At 39.2% G+C, this 21,283-nt stretch overlaps 1 protein-coding gene across 1 annotated transcript; it reads right to left on the bottom strand.

Moving 5' to 3' along the window:
- Positions 1-514: 514 nt before the first annotated feature.
- On the bottom strand, positions 515-19,850 carry ACKR2 (atypical chemokine receptor 2). The gene is made up of 2 exons (XM_044656981.1): positions 19,791-19,850; positions 515-2,009 (listed from the first exon to the last, which is right to left on the bottom strand). Exon 2 carries the CDS (start codon positions 1,977-1,979, stop codon positions 867-869), a length of 1,113 nt encoding a protein of 370 aa, XP_044512916.1. The 5' UTR covers positions 1,980-2,009; positions 19,791-19,850; the 3' UTR covers positions 515-866.
- Positions 19,851-21,283: the final 1,433 nt, after the last annotated feature.

The following is a 21,283-nucleotide window of genomic DNA, read 5'->3' as shown; positions in this document are numbered from 1 at the left end:
ATACACTGGGAGACTTTGTGGGGGTGTCACCCTGAAACTGAGTGACCTGGATGGTTCTTAGTTATCTATCCAACAATACTTATGTATTTTATTCTTATGCTTTCCCTGCACTAGCTTGCTACTATTGTGCCATAAGAAATGACAAATCAAGATAATCACAAAACACCTGGAAAGACTTAATAGTAGTGATGTAAAGTGAAGTGAGAAGAACCAGAACATCGTACACAGAAACCATAACAATGTATGCTGATCAACTGTGAATAACAACTATTATTAATAAAGCAAGGATCTAGGACAGTTCCAAAGGACTCATGACATAAAAATGATATCCACTGTCACAGAAGGAACAGAGTCTTGATACAGATTGAAACATATTCTTCTTTTATTTCTTTTATGAATTTTTCTCTAGCATGAGCAATATGTATATCTTGTTTCACGAAATGACAAACAGGAAAACATGTATTATATGATAATATATGTACAATCCATATCATATTACCTGCCTTCTTGGGGGGGAAAGAGGAGAGAAAAAAAGGAAGTTCTTATAACCAAAGAATTTGAGAGCCACTGTTCTAAACTCTAAGCCATAGTAAGACAGTTAATAAGCATCAGGATTGGGATTCAAATCCAGATCTCCTGATTCTGTGTTGACAATTTTTGCTGCAACACGCCACCATGATAGTTGGTATAGAAGAACCTTTGTCCTGGTTGTAAAGGAGCTCTATTTAGTAACACTTGGATTCAAAACCCAGATCTGGTAGTTACTACTTGGATTACCTTAAGCAAGTCACTTATACTCTGTTTTAGTTCTCTCTCTTGAGAAATGAGGCAGTTGGATTAAATGATCTCTGACGTCTCTTCTTGCCCTAAATTCTATGATCCTGTAAACTTTGTTCCAGATTGCCAGTGCTTGTCATTTCTTCTTGGTCTGTGGAATAACTATCTGAATAACTGGCCTGAGAGGGATGGGCAGCAGATTCCCTGCATCTCTTGAAGATGACTTCCAGAACCTTTTTGAGATGCTTCTTGAGCCGATGGTGAACAAAAAGATAGAGGAAAGGAGAAAGGCAGCAGTGGAGGAAAGCAATGCTCTCTGTCACCTGAAGGGCATAGTCTAGACGCTTGCTGACCTCACAGCTATCCAGGACCTGTAAGTCCTGCAGTGAGTGCAAGAACAGCGTAATGTTGTAGGGGCCCCACAATGCAAAGAAGGTCACCACCAGTAATGCAGCTCTCCGCAGGGCTCGGCTCCTTCCCCGAGGTCTCAGGACTGTGAGGACACAGCTTATTCGAGTGTAGAAGAAGACCATGGTGAAAAGTGGGAGGATAAATCCCAGAGTACTCTGCTGAAAGCGAAGAAGCAACTTCCATACAGGTCCATTTTCTCCAAAGTCCAGATGGCAATTCTGCCTCCCACTAGGGCCTTCCTGCAGTCGAGCAAAGACCAGGTCAGGGATGGAAAGCACCAGGGCCGCTGTCCACACACCACCTGAAAGGAGCCGGCTCTTTGCTGATGTCCACTGACGATGGTGGGTCTGGGCATGGACAACATCCAGATACTTATCCAGGCTCATACAGCCAAGAAAGAAGATACTGCCATATAGGCTGGTGGTATAAAGGGTACATATGATTTTACAGAGGACCTCCCCAAAGCCCCAGTGCCAGGCTACAGACACCCCCCAGAAAGGCAAGGTTATGGTGAAGAGGAGATTGGAAACAACCAGGTTGAGCAGGTATATCTCAGTTACCCGTCTGCTACGGGCAGAGTAGAGGAGAACAATGAGGAAGAAAAGGTTCCCTCCCAGACCCAGGACAAAAACCAAGGAGTAGAAGATGGGCAGGAACACTTGGCCAAAGGACAGGATGGCTTCCTTCCTACAGACAGTATCTGGGAAATTTTCAAAGTAGTAATAGTCATAGAGGCTGGTGTTTTCAAGGCTAGTTGATGCAGATGAGGCAGGAGGAAAGGTGGCTGCCATGTTGGAGGATAAGCAGGCTTTTCCTATGAGCTATAAAATCAAAAGGGAAAAAAAAGTTAGATTAGGCAAAGTATATGTGATATTCCATTCAACAAACATTTACTTCTATGAAAGAAACAAATATCATGATCTCTATGTGTGTGTGTGTGTGTGTGTGTGTATGTGTATATATATATAGATAGATATATAGATAGATATAGATATATGTACATATATCTACATGGGTTCAGAGGATGATTTTTCAGAGAGAAACCTGAGACCGAGAGGAGGGAAATGACTGCTTTGAGTATTCACACAGTAGCAATGCTACATTTAAATGTGAACTTGATGGGACCAATGCTATAGAGAAGCTTTATTAAGTCTGAGTCTGTTCTCTGAGAGTTTAAAGTATTATAGAGGGGGACACTTAGGTGGCTCTGTGGATTGAGAATTAGATCCAGAGATGGGAGGTCTTGGGTTGAAATTTGACCTCAGACACTTCCTAGCTATTGTGATCCTGGGCAAGTCACTTAATTTTCATTAGCCCTTACCACTCTTCTGCTTTGGAACCAATACACAATATTGATTCCAAGATGGAAGGTAAGGGTTTAAAAACAAACAAACAAATAATGGATTATAGAAAAGAATATCCCCTGGGGTGCTAGGGTTTGGAGCAAGAGGAAAATATTTACACTTTCATTATTACTTTATCTTCAATGGAAATATCCCTTGGCAAAAGCTAAAAAGTAATGCAAGTGGTTAAGTGGAACTGAGCTTAATTCTTAACAGTGGGGGTAGGGAGAAAAACATACCTCAAAACAGTGCTCCAGCCAGATGGCATTAGAGAAGAGACACCCCAACTACCTAAAGGGTACTCCTAGATCCCTGAGTTGAAGATATAGCCAACTTCACTCTGGGAGAGCAAGGCCAAAGACAGTACTAGCTACACATGCATCTAGCCTTAGCCTCTCTCTCTCTTTTTTTTTNACCTATCCCTCCCTCAAACTCTTCTATTTATGTTGAGGGCACTTTGCAGGCATGCAGGTTTGCAACCTTGGAGTTGTGTTAGTTAAAATCACTTGGGATCACTGTTTGGAAATATTGAGCCTCAAGATATGTAGTGTTTGACAAACTTCCTGTGGACACGTGGGGAACTTTGAGACTACATTCCCCGTGATCCAATGGGTTTCCGGTTAAACGTGAGACAACGGGAACCAATGTATAGCGCAGTTTAAATTCAGAGGGCAGGCTGGAGATGGCCTCTTTTTGCTACCTGAGCAGGCTCCCTGGCGTGCCAGAGGAGGAAGGTGGGTAGAGATACAGACGGGAGACATTTTTAAGTATAGTCAGGTATAAATATATATACATATATTTATATATATATATAATATATATATTACCAACATGGCCATGGCAATTAAAATATTAATTTCCCTCATAATATCAGCCTTTATAATTTTTAATCATTACAGTCATCTTTAACTCTTCCCTCTCCCTTAGTCTCCGTGTCCAATATGTAATTTTTAACTAGTCAGTTTTACTCTACAACCTATGTTTCATTCATCCCTTTCTTTGTATTCACACAGCCACCACCTAGTTCTGATCATCACCATTTCTCACCTGGATTTTCATAACATCCTCCCAATTGGTCTCTTAGCTTTCATTCTTCACCTTCTCCCATTTTCCCTCCACACTGCTGTCAAAATAATATTCCCAAAGCATAAGTCTGACCATGTCATTCCGCTGCTCAAGAACCTTCAATGGTTCCCTCTGACCTCTAGTTATAAAAAAAGAGCTTTGTCCCCAGACCGACATGTAAGACACTTCATGATTTATCACTAGCCTACACTGACAGGAGTATTTCATATTTCTCCTCCTATTAGCCAAACTGGTCTACTAGTTATTATGCAAATATGGCTTTCTATTTTCTTCCCTTGTTCAAGTATGAGGTTATCCTCCAAGCCTTCTTCCCTGCTTCTCTCAGGTCTCAGCTTTATGCCACTTATAAGAGGGATCTCTCTTTCCTCTGATGATCATGAATGAACATTTTCTCTTTACCTATTCTATCCCCCACCAGAATAAGCACCTTGAGAGCAGAGATTATCTCATTGCTGAATCCCTGGCACCCACTGCAATGAAGACATAATAAATAAAGGTTTGTTGGATGGGGATCTACAGTGCTAGATGGAATGTCCATAACGAGAAAGAATAGGTTCTTCAAGTATGAAAATGAAGTGTAAACATCCATATCTAGAGGAAGTAGCTTTGAGACCTATCCCTGCCTCAAGTTCATTGGTTATATTTATTTAATTCTATTTCTGGATTTTAAATTCTCTTCTAATGGTTTATTTCTCTATTCCTTTTCAAGGAACAAAAGTTTTTAGAATTAGTGCTGTGATGGGATGGGCACATATTCAGAGGGTCTCTGATGATGTCTCCCTACAGGGAGGAGGTTAGTGAACTTGGTTCTGTCAGAAAAATGCTTTGGAGAAATTCTGCAGAAGAGGAGCCAAGAAGTAATGCAAATGAGCTCTTATTCACAACTCCTCCAAACAGATCTATAAAACGTACCAGAAATGAATCCTGATGGAGAAACCCAGAAAAAAAAGTAACAGTGAGTGAGCAGACACTGAAACAGAGTCTGGGCAGGAGCATCTGGTGCATGGATTACTCCAATGCCTAGGAGAGGCTGCATACCAGGACAAAAGTAAGTGTCAGACCCATATGGGGCACTGCAATTGGGACAGGAATCCTACTACCCAAATTTGGATCACAGATTCAAAGCAGAGTGCAAAGGGGATGTGGGGGTAGCTCCAGAGAGGATGAAGTTCAAAGCCAGGAGCAGTAGTGGTATGACTCTGACTCCAAACTCAGAGCAGGATCCCATTCCCAGCATCCAGCCCCACCTGTAAGGAATAACCAAGACAGGAAACCCAGACCAAATAGGAGCCTATAATCTGCCATTTTGAAGCAACAAAGCTTTCCAGCTGGCTGGGAGGAGCAGAATCTAGCAGAACTATATCCTTGCATAGACCCAAACCCAGGTTAGGAATTTACACAGTTCAGAATAGGGGGCAGCAATCAGACTTTGTCCTACATCAGACCTCTCTGGGATCACTGAAAGCTTGTAAGTCCCTAACCTATCACTGAGATCCTAGAATAGCATAATGCTCGATATCCCCAAGGAATAGCAATAGGACTAGCTCAGATTTTTCCCTCCAGAAGCATGCTAAAAGTCCAGCCTGAACATCAAGTCCAAAGTTAGGAAAAAGGCTGGAAGGATGGGCAAGCCAAAAAGAGAGACTTGAGCATGTTTAGATATTCCATAACTAATTCTAGTCTGTTGGCAATGTAGTTAGGAGCAACCTTTCAGTTGGTTGCAGTTGCAGAAATGAAACTGGGAGTGCACTCAAGAAGGCCTTGCTAGGGCTCTGATATTAATTTTCTTTTAGATGCTCTTTTTTTGGGACACCTTTATTGATGTCATCCATTGAGAGACAATGATGTTAGCATAGAGGTCTTGGGCCCTCTCCTCTAAGGCTCCCATGTATCCCAGTGAAATGTACCTTGGTCCTTGGCCTCCAGATTTATTCTTCCATTGTTGGTGGAGATTAATCTGAAAGCTCTGATCTTTTAAGTCCTCAATGTCTAGAAGAACATGCCTTTGGGAGTCTGGGAATGCAAATTCACAACTCGTTTTTCAGCCCCCTTAGCACTGGAATTCCCCATGGAGTGACCTTTGGGGAGCCAACTCAGTGGTAGATGAAACCACTCATCTAGTGAAGTAGGATACTTCATAACATGAGTCCAGACACCCAGAAATTCAATAATTGAGACCATTATTTATTAATTAAAAAAAGAAAAGAAAAAGAAATCTACCAGCTGGGACAGCCTTCCCTAGTGGAAGGTGTGCAGACTAACATTACAATACAGCTTATATAGGTTTATAAGATACAAGGCTATCCAGGTTCTTATTTGTCAAGAAAACACTCATCACAGACATAGGTAGTGATAAATAGATAACACTCAGATCATTCAGAGGATACTTACTTTTCACATGGACCTAAACGCTCATCGCTAGTTAGCTTATATGTTTACCTTACATTCCATCTTGACCTATTTGTTTGTACTTAAACACTCATCCAAAGTTAGCTATGTCCCTTTGTTGTCCACAGGGGAATGTGGACTCTGACCCACCACTTGCCTAGGTTGCTTGACCTCCTAGAGGGATTAGGTCAGTTTCCTCAATAATGCAGGAATGGATTAATCTACTTCAATTCTACTTTATTCTCTAACCTATGTCATTTATTCAGTCTACTCCACTAGCAATTATGCTGCCTTTGAATGTGAAATTAATGGCCCTCATGCTATGTAGAAACTATATTAAGTCTGAGAGCCTGAAATGGTATAGCACAAAGTGTGTTCCTGAGGGGTAGGGAGAAAATTTTTGTTATTGCTTTATCTTTGAAGGATATATCCTTTTAAAAAGCTAATTGATAAGTTAAGTGGAACTGGAGTATTCATCAGTGGTGGTTAACAGTGAGGGGACAACCGGAGGTGTTTCCAGCTAATTGAGAGAGAATGACACAGTACTGATTCTAAGATCGAAAGTAAGGTTTTTTTTTTTTTTTTTTTTTTTTTTTTAAGAGGTATTTAAGAGGTAATGAGACCAGTTTTGAGACTTAATTGGCCCAGGAGACTAAGGCTTTGGACAAAGTTTCCTATTATCTTAACCAATACATGTAGAGAGGGGAACACCTCCTCAGGTTTCTGACCAATGTACAGCATGGCCAACATAAAAAAGAGAGAAATTGCCCAAATGAATCAATGCTGTATCATCGCCAAATATTCTGTACATGCTCTGACTAAGTAAATTAAAAAAAAAAAAAAAACAACTGTTGGATGGTCTACAAGTGTTTCATTTCATTCCAATCCCAAATCTGAACCACTAGACCAGGCTAAGTCATGCCTGGCACATAATACTGATAATCTATCTACTATACTAGTGATGGGCAAATTACGGCCCACGGGCCAGATGTGGCCCCCTGAAATGTTCTATTAGGCCCGCGTGACATTATTCCAAATCTAACAAATCTAACAAATAAAAAAGAACACAGGCTATAAGAAAAAGAAATATTTTCCTCTTTTTTTCCTCTCTTTCGTCTTATATCAGTGATGACATACAAATTTATTGACTTATCCTAGATATTGGAATGTTATGTTGAGAGTGAGAGGCATTGGCTGCTGGCAACTTTGTAGTGAAGAGTAAAACTGGCAACTGTGTAAATGGAATTAGTTCATCCTCATTTATAGTTAGACTCTAGCCATCAGAAATAATGTCACCCCACCCAACTTAGAATTAAGTGGGGAGGGGGGAGGTCTGTTACCCATACGTGATAATAAGTAACAAATCAGAAACAAGGGACTGCCCTTTGGGCAGTCCAAAACAGTGTTGAGGCTGCCATCTGTCCACTTGAAATTGGAGGTGGACGCAGGAAGTGAGGAAAGATGCTATCTTTTAAATATGATGGTAACTTCCTGTGGAGAGGGTTGGTGTTTTGAACTTGGTGTAGAAGGATCTCTGGTGCGACCTCTGACTGCTTCCCTTTGAATTGTCATGTGGGTAAGTTAGGCTGACTGTCTCTATCTTCCCTTGGCATTTCTGGAGGCTCCAGCCTTAAGGAGGCCTCTCTTGCCTCTCTAATTGTAAAAGGCCTTGTGGTTAGAAGCCTTGTTTAATTAACCTCTGTGCCCCTCTGCTGGGGCCTCTAAATTCTTACCTGGTCCGGGCCTCTGGTCAGGGCCAGAGTTTCTCTCTCTCAATTTCCCTACCTTCAACCTTTACTAATTGTAAATAAATCACCATAAAGTCATCCTGACTTGGGTCTATTTTATTTTGAAATCAAGTTAATGGATTTCTGTCAACCATACCTTAAATATCTAGTTTTCCCCTCTTACACAACTGGGAGGGGGAGGGGGCAAGATCACAAAGGGGATTTAGCTATTGCTCCTGAGGTGGGTGGGGTGGGAGCTGGAAGGGGACTTAAACCAGTTTCCTTAACTTTTTTAAAATACCAATTTCCCAATTACCCAATTTCCTGTAGGGAATTGGACTCTCCTCCCCTTGGGGGACTGCAAATCAATAACTCTTTTCTTCCTCCCTCACAACCTAGGACTTCTGAGTCCAGGTCAACTGGAACCCTGCTCTCTAGTTTTCCACGTTTTCCCTACCATCTGCGGAGCACTGTGACATCTGGGGTTCTAGGGGCTGCTGCTGCTGCTGCCTCCTCCCCAGATCAACGGAGCCTCCTCACAGTAGCTACCCCCTCCACTGCAGCTAGATAGCAAAACGAGTTTCTTGATTCAGACCTGTCTTAGCAAGTGTGGGTTTGCTAGTTTTACTCTGCATATTGTGAAAAATTTTAGCCCTCAGATTTTATCTAAGAAACATAAAGTTGATTCTGAGTTCCATGTTTTCAAAGATGAATGGGCTTAGAAGTACTTTTTCACAGTTTTTAGGGATTAAACCACTTTGTCTCATCTGCAATAAAACTGTTGCAGTCTACAAAGAATATAACATTTCGCGACACTTCAATTCTAAGCACAACAGTGTCAAGTTTAGAGCCATGACTAAAGAAGAAAGAAAACAAAAAGAAGAAGATCTACATAAAAAACTATCATCAGCAAAGTATTTTTAAGAAAGGAAATAGTTCTCAGCAAGCAGCTACACATGCAAGTTATGTTGTAGCATACAATATTGCTAAAAGTAACAAAGTTCTCTCTGATGGAGAGTTTGTTAAACACTGCATGCTCAAAGTTTGCAATATGTTATGTCCTGACAAAAGAAAAGATTTTGAAACAATGAGCTTATCTTGGAAAACAGTGACTTCTAGAATAGAAGCAATAGATAAAAACATATTATCACAGCTGGAATCAAAGGTTGGCCAAATTAAGTTCTGCTCAATTACTATGGATGAAAGCTCTGATATAAATGATACTGCACAGTTGCTATTTTTTATAAGAGGTGTTGACGAAAACTTCTGTATTACAGAGGAACTAGCATGAGGTTGTTGATATCCAACAGGGTGGGATATTTTTCATGAATTTATGGAAGGAATTTCAACTTTGAAAGTACCTATGAATTGCTCATGTAGTATAACAACAGATGGGGTGAGAAATACGACAGGGAAAAAAATCTGGATTTGTTGGGATCTTTAATGAAAAATATCCAGATAACAATGTTATATTTCTACATTGCATCCTACATCAAGACATGCTGTGTAAATCTGCTTTGGCTATGAAACCTGTGCTTGATGTTATTGTGAAGCTGGTTAATGCTATTCGATCTCGAGGGCTTGCTCACAGACAATTTCAGGAGTTTCTAGAATCCATGCAATCTGAGTACTCTGATATATTGTACTACTCGAAAGTAAGGTGGCTTAGTGCAGGACAAGTCTTTAAGCGAGTTTGGCAGCTGAAAGACAAAATAGTGGCATTCTTCCTTGAGAAACAGGGGTCTGTAGAGTATTAAATCCTGGAAGATACTGCATGGCTTTTGGACTTTACATTTTTTATGGATCTTCTCTGCCACATGAACAAGTTGAATGTCAAGATGCAAGGCAAAAATCAATTTATTGATGATATCTGGGGCCATCTAAATGGTTTTAAACTACAACTTGTTCTATTCACGAATCAGCTTGCTATGAATGACTTGTCTCACTCTCTGAGGTTGAATTCAATAGCCTGGGTGAGGAAGGAAAAGCCTAAGAGTTATGAAGATAGTCTGAGAAGACTCCGTGGTGAATTTGAACGAAGATTTGAAGACTTCAGTGTCATTGAAAAAGACTTTGAAATTTTCAGTATGTCTTTTAATGTGAACTGTGAAACAGTGAACCTGGACTTTCAACTTAAATTGATTGAATTACAACGTAACACTCAACTCATACAGTTGATTCTTAATGTTCCAAAATTAGAGTTCTACAAATCCACTTTCCCAAATCTGATATCTCATGCCCAGAAAGTTACTGCTGTGTTTGCTTCATCATATATAGGTGAACAGGCGTTTTCTACAATGAAACTCTGAAAGAGTTGCCTTAGAAACAGATGGATAGATGAGCATTTAACTTCTCTTCTAAGAATAAGTGCATCCCAGTTTGAACCAAATTATGAGAAATTTTTAGAAATGCAGTCACAGTTTCATTCATCATATTCTCCTTCATAATCTTTCAGTCATTAATAGGGCTTAGTATCACAAGAAATACAAGAATTTTGTAAAATGTGTCATTGTTATTTTTTAATAAATTATATTGGCCTGCCTAAAGTTTTTTTCCTTTCCTTTGGCCCCTTCTTTAAAAAGTTTGCCCATCACTGTACTACACCGTTCTACTTTTCACCATAGTTAGGTCCACCACATTTGTTGGGAGTTACCACATTTAGCAGGTTTATTGCTCCATGTCTAGATATACTTGAATGGAGCTGGTTCCCACCTGAGGATCCTGCAAAAAGTCACGTCAAGACTATGACCAATGTTGGTTAAGTGGAAGGGATGAAATATAAAGGAATGCAATGCCTGGGCTCTGGGGAAGTCACTAGGGCAATCAAATACAGAGGGAGAAAGCAAAGAGAACTAAATCAATGTGTATAGGTGGGTTTAGAGAACATCAAAAGAGCAAATCCAGGTAGGATAGGTCATTGACATCCTGTTAGGCAAATATGGATAAGAATTAGAATATCATTGAGGTATTTTGTTTGAAATGAGGTGTCAAAGGATAGTGACACAGAAACATCAAAGCCTAGCTCTTTACCTACTATGAACTTGAGCAAATCACTTTCCCTCTTTAACCAACCTGAGCTTCTTTCTCTGTGAAATGAGAATAATAGTCCTTGTATTAATCTCCCCTACAGTTGTGAAGGAGACTCTTTGCAAACCTTAAAGCATTACAGAAATGGTAGCTCTTTTTCATCTTTGTGTAAGGTACTGCTCCTTTCATACATAAGAAGTCTGATTGTTGAAATGGGCAGAAAACGAATTGTTGGATAATGAAAAAGCATTAAAACAACTTGTCCCCCTTTTAAAAAATTTTAACTTAACTTAATTTCCCCCAATTACATCTAAAAAGTTTCCAACATTTTTTAAAAAAGTTTGAGTCTTGAATTCTCTCCCTCCCTTCTTTCCTCCCACCCTTGCCAAGATGGTAGGCAACCTGATATAGATTTTACAATGTGCAATCATGGAAAACATTTTTCCATATTGATCCTTTTGTGGAAAGAAACTTGAACCAAAAAAATTATTTAGAAAGAAAGTGAAAAAAGTTTGCTTTGGTCTAGATCCAGATTCCATCAATTCTTTCTCTGGAAGCAGATGGCATTTTTGTCATGAGTCCTTTGGGATTTTTTTGAATTATTGTGTTGTTGAGAATAGCTAAATTATTCACAGTTGTTCTTCATACAGTATTGCTGTTATTGTGTCTCCTCATTCTGCTTACTTTACTCTAATTTAGTTCACCTAAGTCTTTCCGGGTTTTTCTGAGCTCCTTTATCTTAGAGCACAATAGTATTCCACTATAATTACATAACTTAGCCATCCCCCAACTGATAGGTATCTCCTCACTTTCAATACTTTGCCCCCCTAAAAAGAGCTGCTTTAAATATTTTTGTACTTATAGGTCCTTCCTCTTTTTGTTTTTTATCTCTTTGGTATACAAACCTAGTAAGGATATTACAGGGTCAAAGGGTTTGTGCTATTTTATAGCCCTTTAGGCACAGCTCCAAATTGCCCTCAAGAATGGGTCAATCAGTTCAAAACTCTATCAATTCTGTAAGGTCTCAATTTTCCTACATCTCCTCCAAGTTCTGTCATTTTCTTTTTCTGTCATCATAGCCAATCTGAAAGGTGTGAAATGTGAAGGGAGTGCAAGGACTGAAGAACTATGAGTTAAATGAGGCTGCCACACTGAGTCTTCTGGCAAAAGCTAGGATTCAGTAAAAACACAATATTATTACAAAGGCATTTTTCTTGTGGCAAAATCAAAAATATCCATGAGCTAACAAGTCCTGACTTTCTATTGGTGGGTACTCCAAATTTCATTAAGTCTGTTTATTGGCAATAAAGGCTAAATTCACAACTGACTGACCTAGGATTTCCCAGACCCAAAGTCTCCAAGAATCTTGGTTTTCACCTCTTCCCTACTTACTTATCAAAAGTCACATAGTCATAAAAATATGAGCTCTTCCTGTAAGAAGAATCTGGGCAACCTGTGTTAAAACCAGACCATGTATCTTTGAAGTAATCCTCTGTATTGTTTCCCCTGTCAGTCAATGATATCTGCCTGGTGTCAATGTGTGATGGTTTTTGCTTAATAAAACCCCTCAAGCTGGAGTACCAGAGGGCAGCACTTTTCCAACTTCTATTCTGGCTCCTCATCTTTTCTTCCTTTTTCTGTAATTCCTGTTGCTTCATGTCAGTTGTATCTCCTCAGTCAAAGGAATCTAACCTGGGCTTAATTACACTGGTGGTAGCAGGAATGGTATCTTAGAGTTGTTTTAATTCGCATTTCTCTAATTAATAGTGATTTAGACTTGTATTATACATTTGACTCATTTCTCTAACCATTAGAGAAATGAGGTCTTTATTAGAGAGACTTCTTATAAATTTTTTTAACCATTATGATTACTATGTATTACTTTCTGTTCTATTTCTCTCCCATTTATCCTTTTCTCTCTCCTTTCATTCTGTCCATCCTCAAAGGTGTTTAACCTCTGACCACATCCCCCCAATTTACTCTCTTTTCTATCAACCCCCACCTTTTTTTCTTATCCCCTTCTCCTCCTACTTTCCTATGAGGTAAGATAGACTTCTATACTCAATTGATTATGTATATTCTTCTCTCTTTGAGACAGTTCTGATGAGAGTAAGATTCAAGTACTCCTCTCCTCATCTTCCTGATTTTCCCCTCCACTATAAGAGCTTTTACTTATCTCTTTTTGTGAGATAATTTACCCCCAACTCTATTTCTCTTTTCCTCCTTCTCCCAATGCATTCTTCTTTTTCACTCCTTAATTTTATTTTTTTAAAGATATCATTCCATCCTATTCAATTCATACCCTTGCCCTTTAACTATGTACATTATTTCTAACCACCCTAATAATGATAAAGTTCTTAGGAGTTCCAAGAATCATCTTCCCACCTAAGTATGTAAACAGTTTAACTTTATTGAGTGTCTTTTGATTTCTCTTTCCTATTTACCTTTTTTTGCTTCTCTTGAGTCTTAAATTTAAGAATCAAATTTTCCATTTAGCTCTGTTCTTTTCATCAGGAAAGTTTGAAAGTCCCCTTTCTCATTGAATACTTACTTTTCTCCCAAAGGATTATGCTCAGGGGTAGCTGGGTAGCTCAGTGGATTGAGAGTCAGGCCTAGAGACAGGAGGTCCTAGGTTCAAATCTGGCCTCAGACACTTCCCAGCTGTGTGACCTTGGGCAAGTCACTTGACCCTCATTGCCCACCCTTACCACTCTTCTACCTAGGAGCCAACACACAGAAGTTAAGGTTTTAAAAAACAAAAACAGGGGGCAGCTGGGTAGCCCAGTGGAGTGAGAGTCAGGCCTAGAGACAGAAGGTCCTAGGTTCAAACCCGGCCTCAGCCACTTCCCAGCTGTGTGACCCTGGGCAAGTCACTTGACCCCCATTGCCCACCCTTACCAATCTTCCACCTATGAGACAATACACCAAAGTACAAGGGTTTAAAAAAAACAAAACAAACAACAACAACAACAAAAAAAACCAAAAGGATTATGCTCAGTTTTGCTGAGTAAGTGATTGTTGATTGAAGTCCCATCTCCTTTGCTTATTGGCATATATACTATTCCAGGCCCTCTGATCCTATAAAATAGAAGCTTCTAAATCTTATATTATTCTAACTATGGCATTTGAATTGTTTCTTTTTTGGCTCCTTGCAATATTTTCTTCTTGACCTGGGAGTTTTGGAATTTGGCTATACCATTCCTGGGAGTTATCCTTTGGGAATCTCTATCATAAAGTAATTAGTAGATTCTTTCCATTCCTATTTTACCTTCTGTTCTAGAATAGTAGGGCAGTTTTCCTTGATAATTTTTGAAAGAAGATATCTAAGTTCTTTTTTTGATTATGGCTTTCAAGGAGTCCAATAATTCTTAAGTCATCTCTCCTGAATTTATTTTCCAAGTCAGTTGTCTTTCCAATGAAATATTTCATATTTTCTTCTATTTTTTCATTCTTTTGACTTTCTTTGTTTCTTGATGTCTCAAGGAGTCATTAACTTTCATTTGCCCAATTCTATTTTTTAATACATTATTTTCTTGATTGAGCTTTTGTACTTCTTTTTTCCATTTGTCTAGTTCTACTACTTAAAGAGTTCTTTTCCTCAGGGAATTTTTAAATATCTTTTTCCATTTAGCCAATTAAGCTTTTTAAGAAGTTTTTCTCTTCAGTGTATTGTTGTGCCTCTTTTATCAATTGGCCTATTCTGTTTTTTTTTTTAAAGCTGTTCTTTTTTCAGTATTTTTTATGTCTCCTCTACCAAGCTGTTGACTCCTTTTTCCTTATTTTCCTGTAGTACTCTCATTTCTTCTCACAATTTCTCTTCTACCTCTCTTATTTTTTTTTTATTTTAAACCCTTAACTTCTGTGTATTGACTTATAGGTGGAAGAGTGGTAAGGGTAGGCAATGGAGGTCAAGTGATTTGCCCAGGGTCACACAGCTGGCTACCTCTCTTATTTGACTTTAAGAGCTCTTTTTAAGCTCCTCCATTCTTTTTGGGCTTAAGATCAATTCATATTTTTCTTGGAGGTTTTGGATGCAGCAGTATTGCCTTTGTTGTCTTTTTCTTTTAAGTTTGTGTTTTGGTCTTCCCTATCACAAAAATAACTTTCTATGTCAAGTTTCTTTTTGTTGTTGTTGTTGTTTATTCACTCTCCTACCTTTTTCTTTTCTTTTAATTAAAAAAAAGGTTAAATTTCAGCTCTGTAACTGTGGTGAAGGGAGCAACCATAGCCATTCTTTTCTACCTTGGAACAGTGACCAGGGTCCCCTGATCCCAGTAGCTGTAAGTACTGGTATGTACTAGTGCACCTCCTCACCCTGAGACTATGACCCAGGACTACAACCCAGATCTGCATATGGGCAATGGGATAAGAGTCTTGTACCCAGAGTTAGCAAAAGACCTCTATAATCCCTTTCTGAGCAATTGTCCAGCTATACCTTATTGTCTGTGGCTAAGAGCTGTGGAAGAGTTTACTGCTGATTCAGCTGCCCCCAGGGCTATTGCTACCTTGGAATGCAGCTTTATACTCTACCTCAAACCTATAAGCATTAGATATTTCCTGCCAATTTTCCAAGTTGTTTTGGTCTGAAAAATTATTTCACTCCATCTTTTTGTGGGTTATGCTGCTCCAGAATTCATTTTGGGATATCACATCATAATTGTTTGGAGGGTAATTTGGTAGATATCAAGTATGTGTACCTTCTCCACCATCTTAGCTCCCAACTTGTCCTTTTTGTAGGTGAATAGGCAAGTGATTAAAGGGGGGATGACTTTTGTTTGCAAAAAATCCTGATATATTCAAATATTAATCATCATGTTTTCAGCTAAAAATGTGAGGCAAGATAAATTTGGTAGGAGGATCGGATAGAGAAAGGGCTTGCTTAAGGAGAGAGAAAAGCTGCAGGGGATTATGGTCCCTAAATTTATTTGCATAAGCTTTTTTTTTTTTTTAAAGAGCCTGAGAAGTTAAAATTCACAGAGTGGTAAAAGACTTCACCATAGATCATGGGAAGATTAAATAACAACTGTTAGTTTTGAACCCAAAAGAAAGATTCTTACTTGAGTCACCTTAAGTGGGGAATATGCCAGTAGAAGAATAAAATAACAATAAGACATTGAGGTTATTATACAGAAGGAAGGAGATAAGAGTACAGCAGGAAAGTCAGATGATAGAAGGTTTCAGCTGCTGATTGGTTGAAGAAAGGTAGCAGCTCATTGGAGGGAGCTGAATTCAACTTATTGCTCTCTGTAGCAGAGAGAGGGATCTTTCAGAACTAGCTGCTCTCTACTGCCATCTCTGCTTATATTAAGAGAAACAGAAGGGAAAAGATGTTTGCTAGATGTTTTAAGAATCTTGGGCTATTTAGGGAAGAAATAGTACTTCTGGGGAACTTTTTAGGGCTGCTTATCCACTTTTGGTGTCCACCTGGCACTCAACTCTCAACTGTGGCTGTAAGAAACTGTAGAAAGTTCAGGAGCCACACTCTGGAAAACCATCTTTGCAGATGGGCTAAACCAGGTTGAGAATAACCAATGGGCCAAGGTCATCCACTGTGTCCTGGGCCATCACCAGTTGTCCTGACTTTTGTATTGCCACTAAACTATGATGACTGTGGAAGGGAGAGGGAAGCTGCTATCTTTGTACAACTCTGCCTCACTTAAATCCAATTCATGCACAAGTCAGGTCATTACCTCATGATGTCCTCTTTGAAAATGAAGGGCAAACAAGAAGAATCTTAAAACTGATTGATCAATGCAGCATTGTGTGGAGTAAAGAACTGGCTGGTATTTTTCCTGTGTTGCCCAGAGAGCCAACCTAAGGTGTTTTGCTGAGTTTTGCTCTAAGAAAGAGACCTTAATCTAAATGAAACGGATGAAATATTTTTTAAAAATATAAACTGCCCAGATTAACAGAAGAGGAAATAGAATATATAGAATATATAAATAAACCTGTCTTAAAAAAGGAACAGAACAATGAGATTATATATATTTTAAACTCTTACCTTCCATCTTAGAATCAATACTGTCCATTGGTTCTAAGGCAGAAGAGTGGTAAGGGCAGGCAATGGGGGTCAAGTGACTTGCCCAGGGTCACATAGGTGGGAAGTGTCTGAGGTCAGATTTGAACCTAGGACCTCCCGTCTCTAAGCCTGGCTCTCAATCCAGTGAGCTTCCCAGCTGCCCCCCTGTGATGTACTTTTTAGAATTCCCCTTTAGGGAAATTCCCTTTAGGGAAATTTCCCCAGTGGTGATCCTTCCCTATCTCTATAGGGATTCCCTAGAGTTTGTGGCTAGATGATGACATATTAGAGATATTTTAGTGGTGATTCCAATTTAGGAACATATTAGATGTGATACTTTTTTAGGGTCCTCAGAAAATAACTGTGAATCTCTCATCTGTGATTTATTAAGTGCCACCTATGGACAAGGTGATGGAACTTACTGTGATGGAGCTTAAAGGGAATAATTACTGTCACTACCCTCAAGGCATGTTGAAGTTAAGAAATTTCAGGGAAGATCATTAATGGTGTAATAGAAAGAAAATCAAATTCAGAGTAAGACCTAGGTTCAAATCACAATTTGGGTACCTAATGCTCATCCACATCACCTTGCTGAAACTCAGTTTCCTTATCCAACAAATAAAGCTCTAGAACTGGGCCATCCCAGAAGGCCCCATCTCAGGAAAGGAAATATGGCAGAAGAGGTAGAAAGAGCATTGTTCCTGGAGTCAGGAAACACATATCATCTGTGAGACCATTCACTTACTCCCCATGAACCTGTTCCTTCCATTTGCAAAATGGAGATAGTAATTCCTTTAGTAACTTTCCCATAGGACTGTTGTGAGAATCAAATGAGATCCTGTGGGTAGGTTGCTTTGTAAAATTAACATGTTAAATAGGATGTCCACCAAAATCTTAGTGCATTAAGAATTCTGGGATATCCTATTTAAACTATATGCTGTAATAATAACAAATATTTTTAGGGCACTTTAAAGGTTTTCAAAATTCTTTGGTCCCTTCTAGCTCTAAATCCTCCAATTCTTTAATGAATGGATATTTGAGAGTTGGTCTCTCTGATTCATTTAAAAGATCAGATCCGTACTTCTGACTCATGTCCCTAGTGTTTTTAGCTGGGCCCCCCCTTTTTTTTCCCCACAAATAGCTATTCCTAAAAGTTGTTCTGTTAAGGTCAAGGTCCCTGTTGTGACAACATGAGGATTTCATCATTCAATCTTATTTTAGTTTTTCAGTTATGTCGACATGGAATCTAGAAACCCCCAAACTTGTAGCCTAGTAAGATCTGATGAACCCCAAGTTAATTGACACTGGTAAGAGGAGACCCTAAGTTCATCCCTGTTCCCTGGAATTTAGCTAGTCTCAATGGACCCTAAAGTAAATGATAATCTCAGTTAAGTGGGGCTAAGCAAATACTAAATAGCCTTTTAATATCAGAAGTTTTCCTCATTGTATCAGGTCCTTCCCAAGAAGACCAATACCTGGGCAAGGACTATCCTTTTAGTGTCTACTGTAATTAGGTCACTCCCTGACACCCTACCCTATAGCTATGATTCCTTTCCCAAGCTTGATTGAGTAGTTGGAACACTCCCATTTCATTGGAACCCTGGTAATGTCAATCAATCATATTTCCCTGTCCTTTGGTTTCCCAAAAGGTATATAAGTTCCCAAAATTCTTATGTTCCTTGGAGTGGTCAGTCTAGCACAGTTGGCTCTCCCAGGGGTCGGTGGCCAGAGTAACCAGAGTTTCAATCCTTGGAACTCTGTGTGAGGTCTAATTTAGCACTGAACCCCTTTCCTTAATTAATGAGTGGCTTTTCTGATTCTTTAATAGTTCTGTGTTTTTTCCAAGTTAACAGTTATATGGAGCAACAATTTCTGATAATTGGTTTTTTTTGACATTTTAGAATTCATTCTTCTTCCCTACCCTACCCCATCTCCCCAAGGCAGGGAATAGTCTGATAGAGGTTACACCCATGCTTTCATGTAAAACATTTTTCCATATTATTCATGTCATGATAGAAGACATGTATCACACCAACAATAGACATTTCATGAAGGAAATACAAGGGAAGATGGTGTGCTTTGATCTGCCCTCAAACTCCAATTAGTTCCTTCTTTGGCTGTGGATAGCATTTTCATCATCCTTTCTGCTTATTTTGGAGACTTGCTTTTCAGCATTCAATCTTGTATTCATTCAGTTAAAAATGTGAAAAGTTATCATGGAAAAGACAACTAGACTTGTGCATTCATTCAACAAATCTTGAAGGAATGGTCATGAGAAAGACAATTAGAACTTTTTTGCTTGACCTCAGTGGATAGCAGTAAAAGCAATGAGGTTGGGGGAGTTGTAGAGAGGCAGATTTCAGCCTGATAGAGGAGAAAACTTCCTAATAATGAGAACAGTCCAAAAGTGAATTGGGTTTATTTTATTGGGTAATAAGTTTCCTTTCGGGGTGCAGTAGATAGAGTACCAGGTCTGTAATCAGGAAGACCTCAATTCAAATTTGGCCTCAGACACTTCCTAGCTCTATGATCCTAGGTAAGCCACTTAACCCTGTTTGCCTCAGTTTCCTCATAAAGAAAATGAGCTGGAGAAGGAAATGGCAAACCACTCTAGTATCTTTGCCAAGAAAACCTCAAAACAGGGTCACAAAGAATTGGACACAACTGAAAAAAGTTCCTATTTTTAAGGGCTTTTAAGAAGATGACTCCTTGTATAAAAGTCATTCCTGGAAAAATATCAGGGAGAGGGAACTAGAGGGCTGGATGACCCCTGAGTTCCCTTTCAGTTATGAGATTCTGTGATTCTAACCTATGGTGTATTGGGTTGTGCTTTGCCCTATTGAGGGGGGCCAAGGAGTTGGGTGTCTCCCAGGGATGTGTTGAAGACCAGAGAGCCTGGTGCCAAATTTTTAGTGGGAGTATTATATCTCAGCAAAGTGGACAAGAAGCCAACTGAGATGTAGGAATTATATTTGACGTGGATAGCTGGATGCCCCTGGGTGTGTGACTTACCTTCTCAGGACATAAGACCTATGGACTCCAAGTTGCTGACTTCATCATGATTTGTTGTCCCAAAGGGCATTTCTTCACTGAGAGTTCCATACACCAATGAAATCACAGGACTTGGCAAAAACAAATGGGGAGAATAATATTTATTTTTTTAAAAGATATTTTATTTTACCAATTACATATAACAGTTTTCCACATTTCCTGAAATTATAAGATCCAAATTGTCTCCCTCCCTCTCTTCCCTTCCCCCTCCTAGAGATGGCAAGCAATTCGATCTGGTTTATGTACATATAGGTCAAGAACATTTATGTCACATGTGTCCTTGGACTACTATGAAGAAAGAGCTTTGCAAACAGTAAAGCACATTAAAAATAGGACTCATTATTTTTATTACAAGTCTATATTTCTGAGAGTGGGTATTGGCATCAACCTTGCATTTGATTTTTGATTTTTTTCCTTTGAATTGAGTCTAATGTCAGAGCATAACCCTTATGTTTTCCAAAACTTTACCCTGAACACTTACACTTTCCGATTTCCCAAGCCATGATGTCATTTGTACATGGTGTACCCTCTCTACATTGCCTCCAGGTTGGGAGGGCAGGAATTATTCTGTTTTTTTAGACCTGAATTCCCCCAACCTTCCTCCACCTCTAAAGGTATAAATAGTGTTAAGATCACAGAGTAAATCAGAGTTAGACTTTGGGCTAATGTTCATGCCAGGTAATTTATCATACCCCCACCTCACTGACCTAGGGGTCATTTATCCCTTCTCTCCCCTACCATGTAGAAAAAACTCAGGCAATTAAGCATTGCTTCATCTGACCTAGGATCTGACCCCAGTGTTTCAGAAATGAAAGGATTTATCACATTGACTTCATCATGGGAATGATTTCCAAAGCTGGTTTTTTCATATAGTGCTGTGTTATAACAATAATAGGAAAGGTCTGTGATTTTGTTACCATCTAATAGATTAATTCTAGGAAATTCCCTAAGGCACAGAGAGAAATGATATGGCCAGGCTCCCACTACTGTTAAATGACACAATGTAGATTGCAAGCCAGGTCTTTTAACTTTAACCCCAGTACTCAATCACATCATGGGAGGGGGTGGGGGTGGGGGGTTCAACACCTCCCATGGCCTCGTTTTATTATTATTTTGTAATTTATGAGTTATTTATTTTAAAACATTCCCCACCCCAAATATCATGTTTTAGAGATAAGCTACCCACCATGCTATTGTTTTGATAATTTTGACAATGACATTTTTTTTGGGAGGGGAGTTAGGATCTGCCTTATGAATAAGCCCACCTAGTAGAAATTCCAGAGACCTGGGGAACTCTCTCCTTGTCTCTTCCTCCACCTCTAAAAGCCCTCTCCCTCTGCTTACTCAGATTTACTGTAATATAATAATAATTGACTTTTGTAAAGCACTCTAAAATCTGAAAAATGTTTTGCATATAATTATCTCATTTGAACCTTTTAAGAAGTTCTTAAGGT

Source organism: Gracilinanus agilis, chromosome 1 (assembly GCF_016433145.1).
Source record: "Gracilinanus agilis isolate LMUSP501 chromosome 1, AgileGrace, whole genome shotgun sequence".
NCBI lineage: Eukaryota > Metazoa > Chordata > Mammalia > Didelphimorphia > Didelphidae > Gracilinanus > Gracilinanus agilis.
Note: the sequence above shows the minus strand (reverse complement) of the source record. Positions and strands in the feature narration are given on the sequence as shown.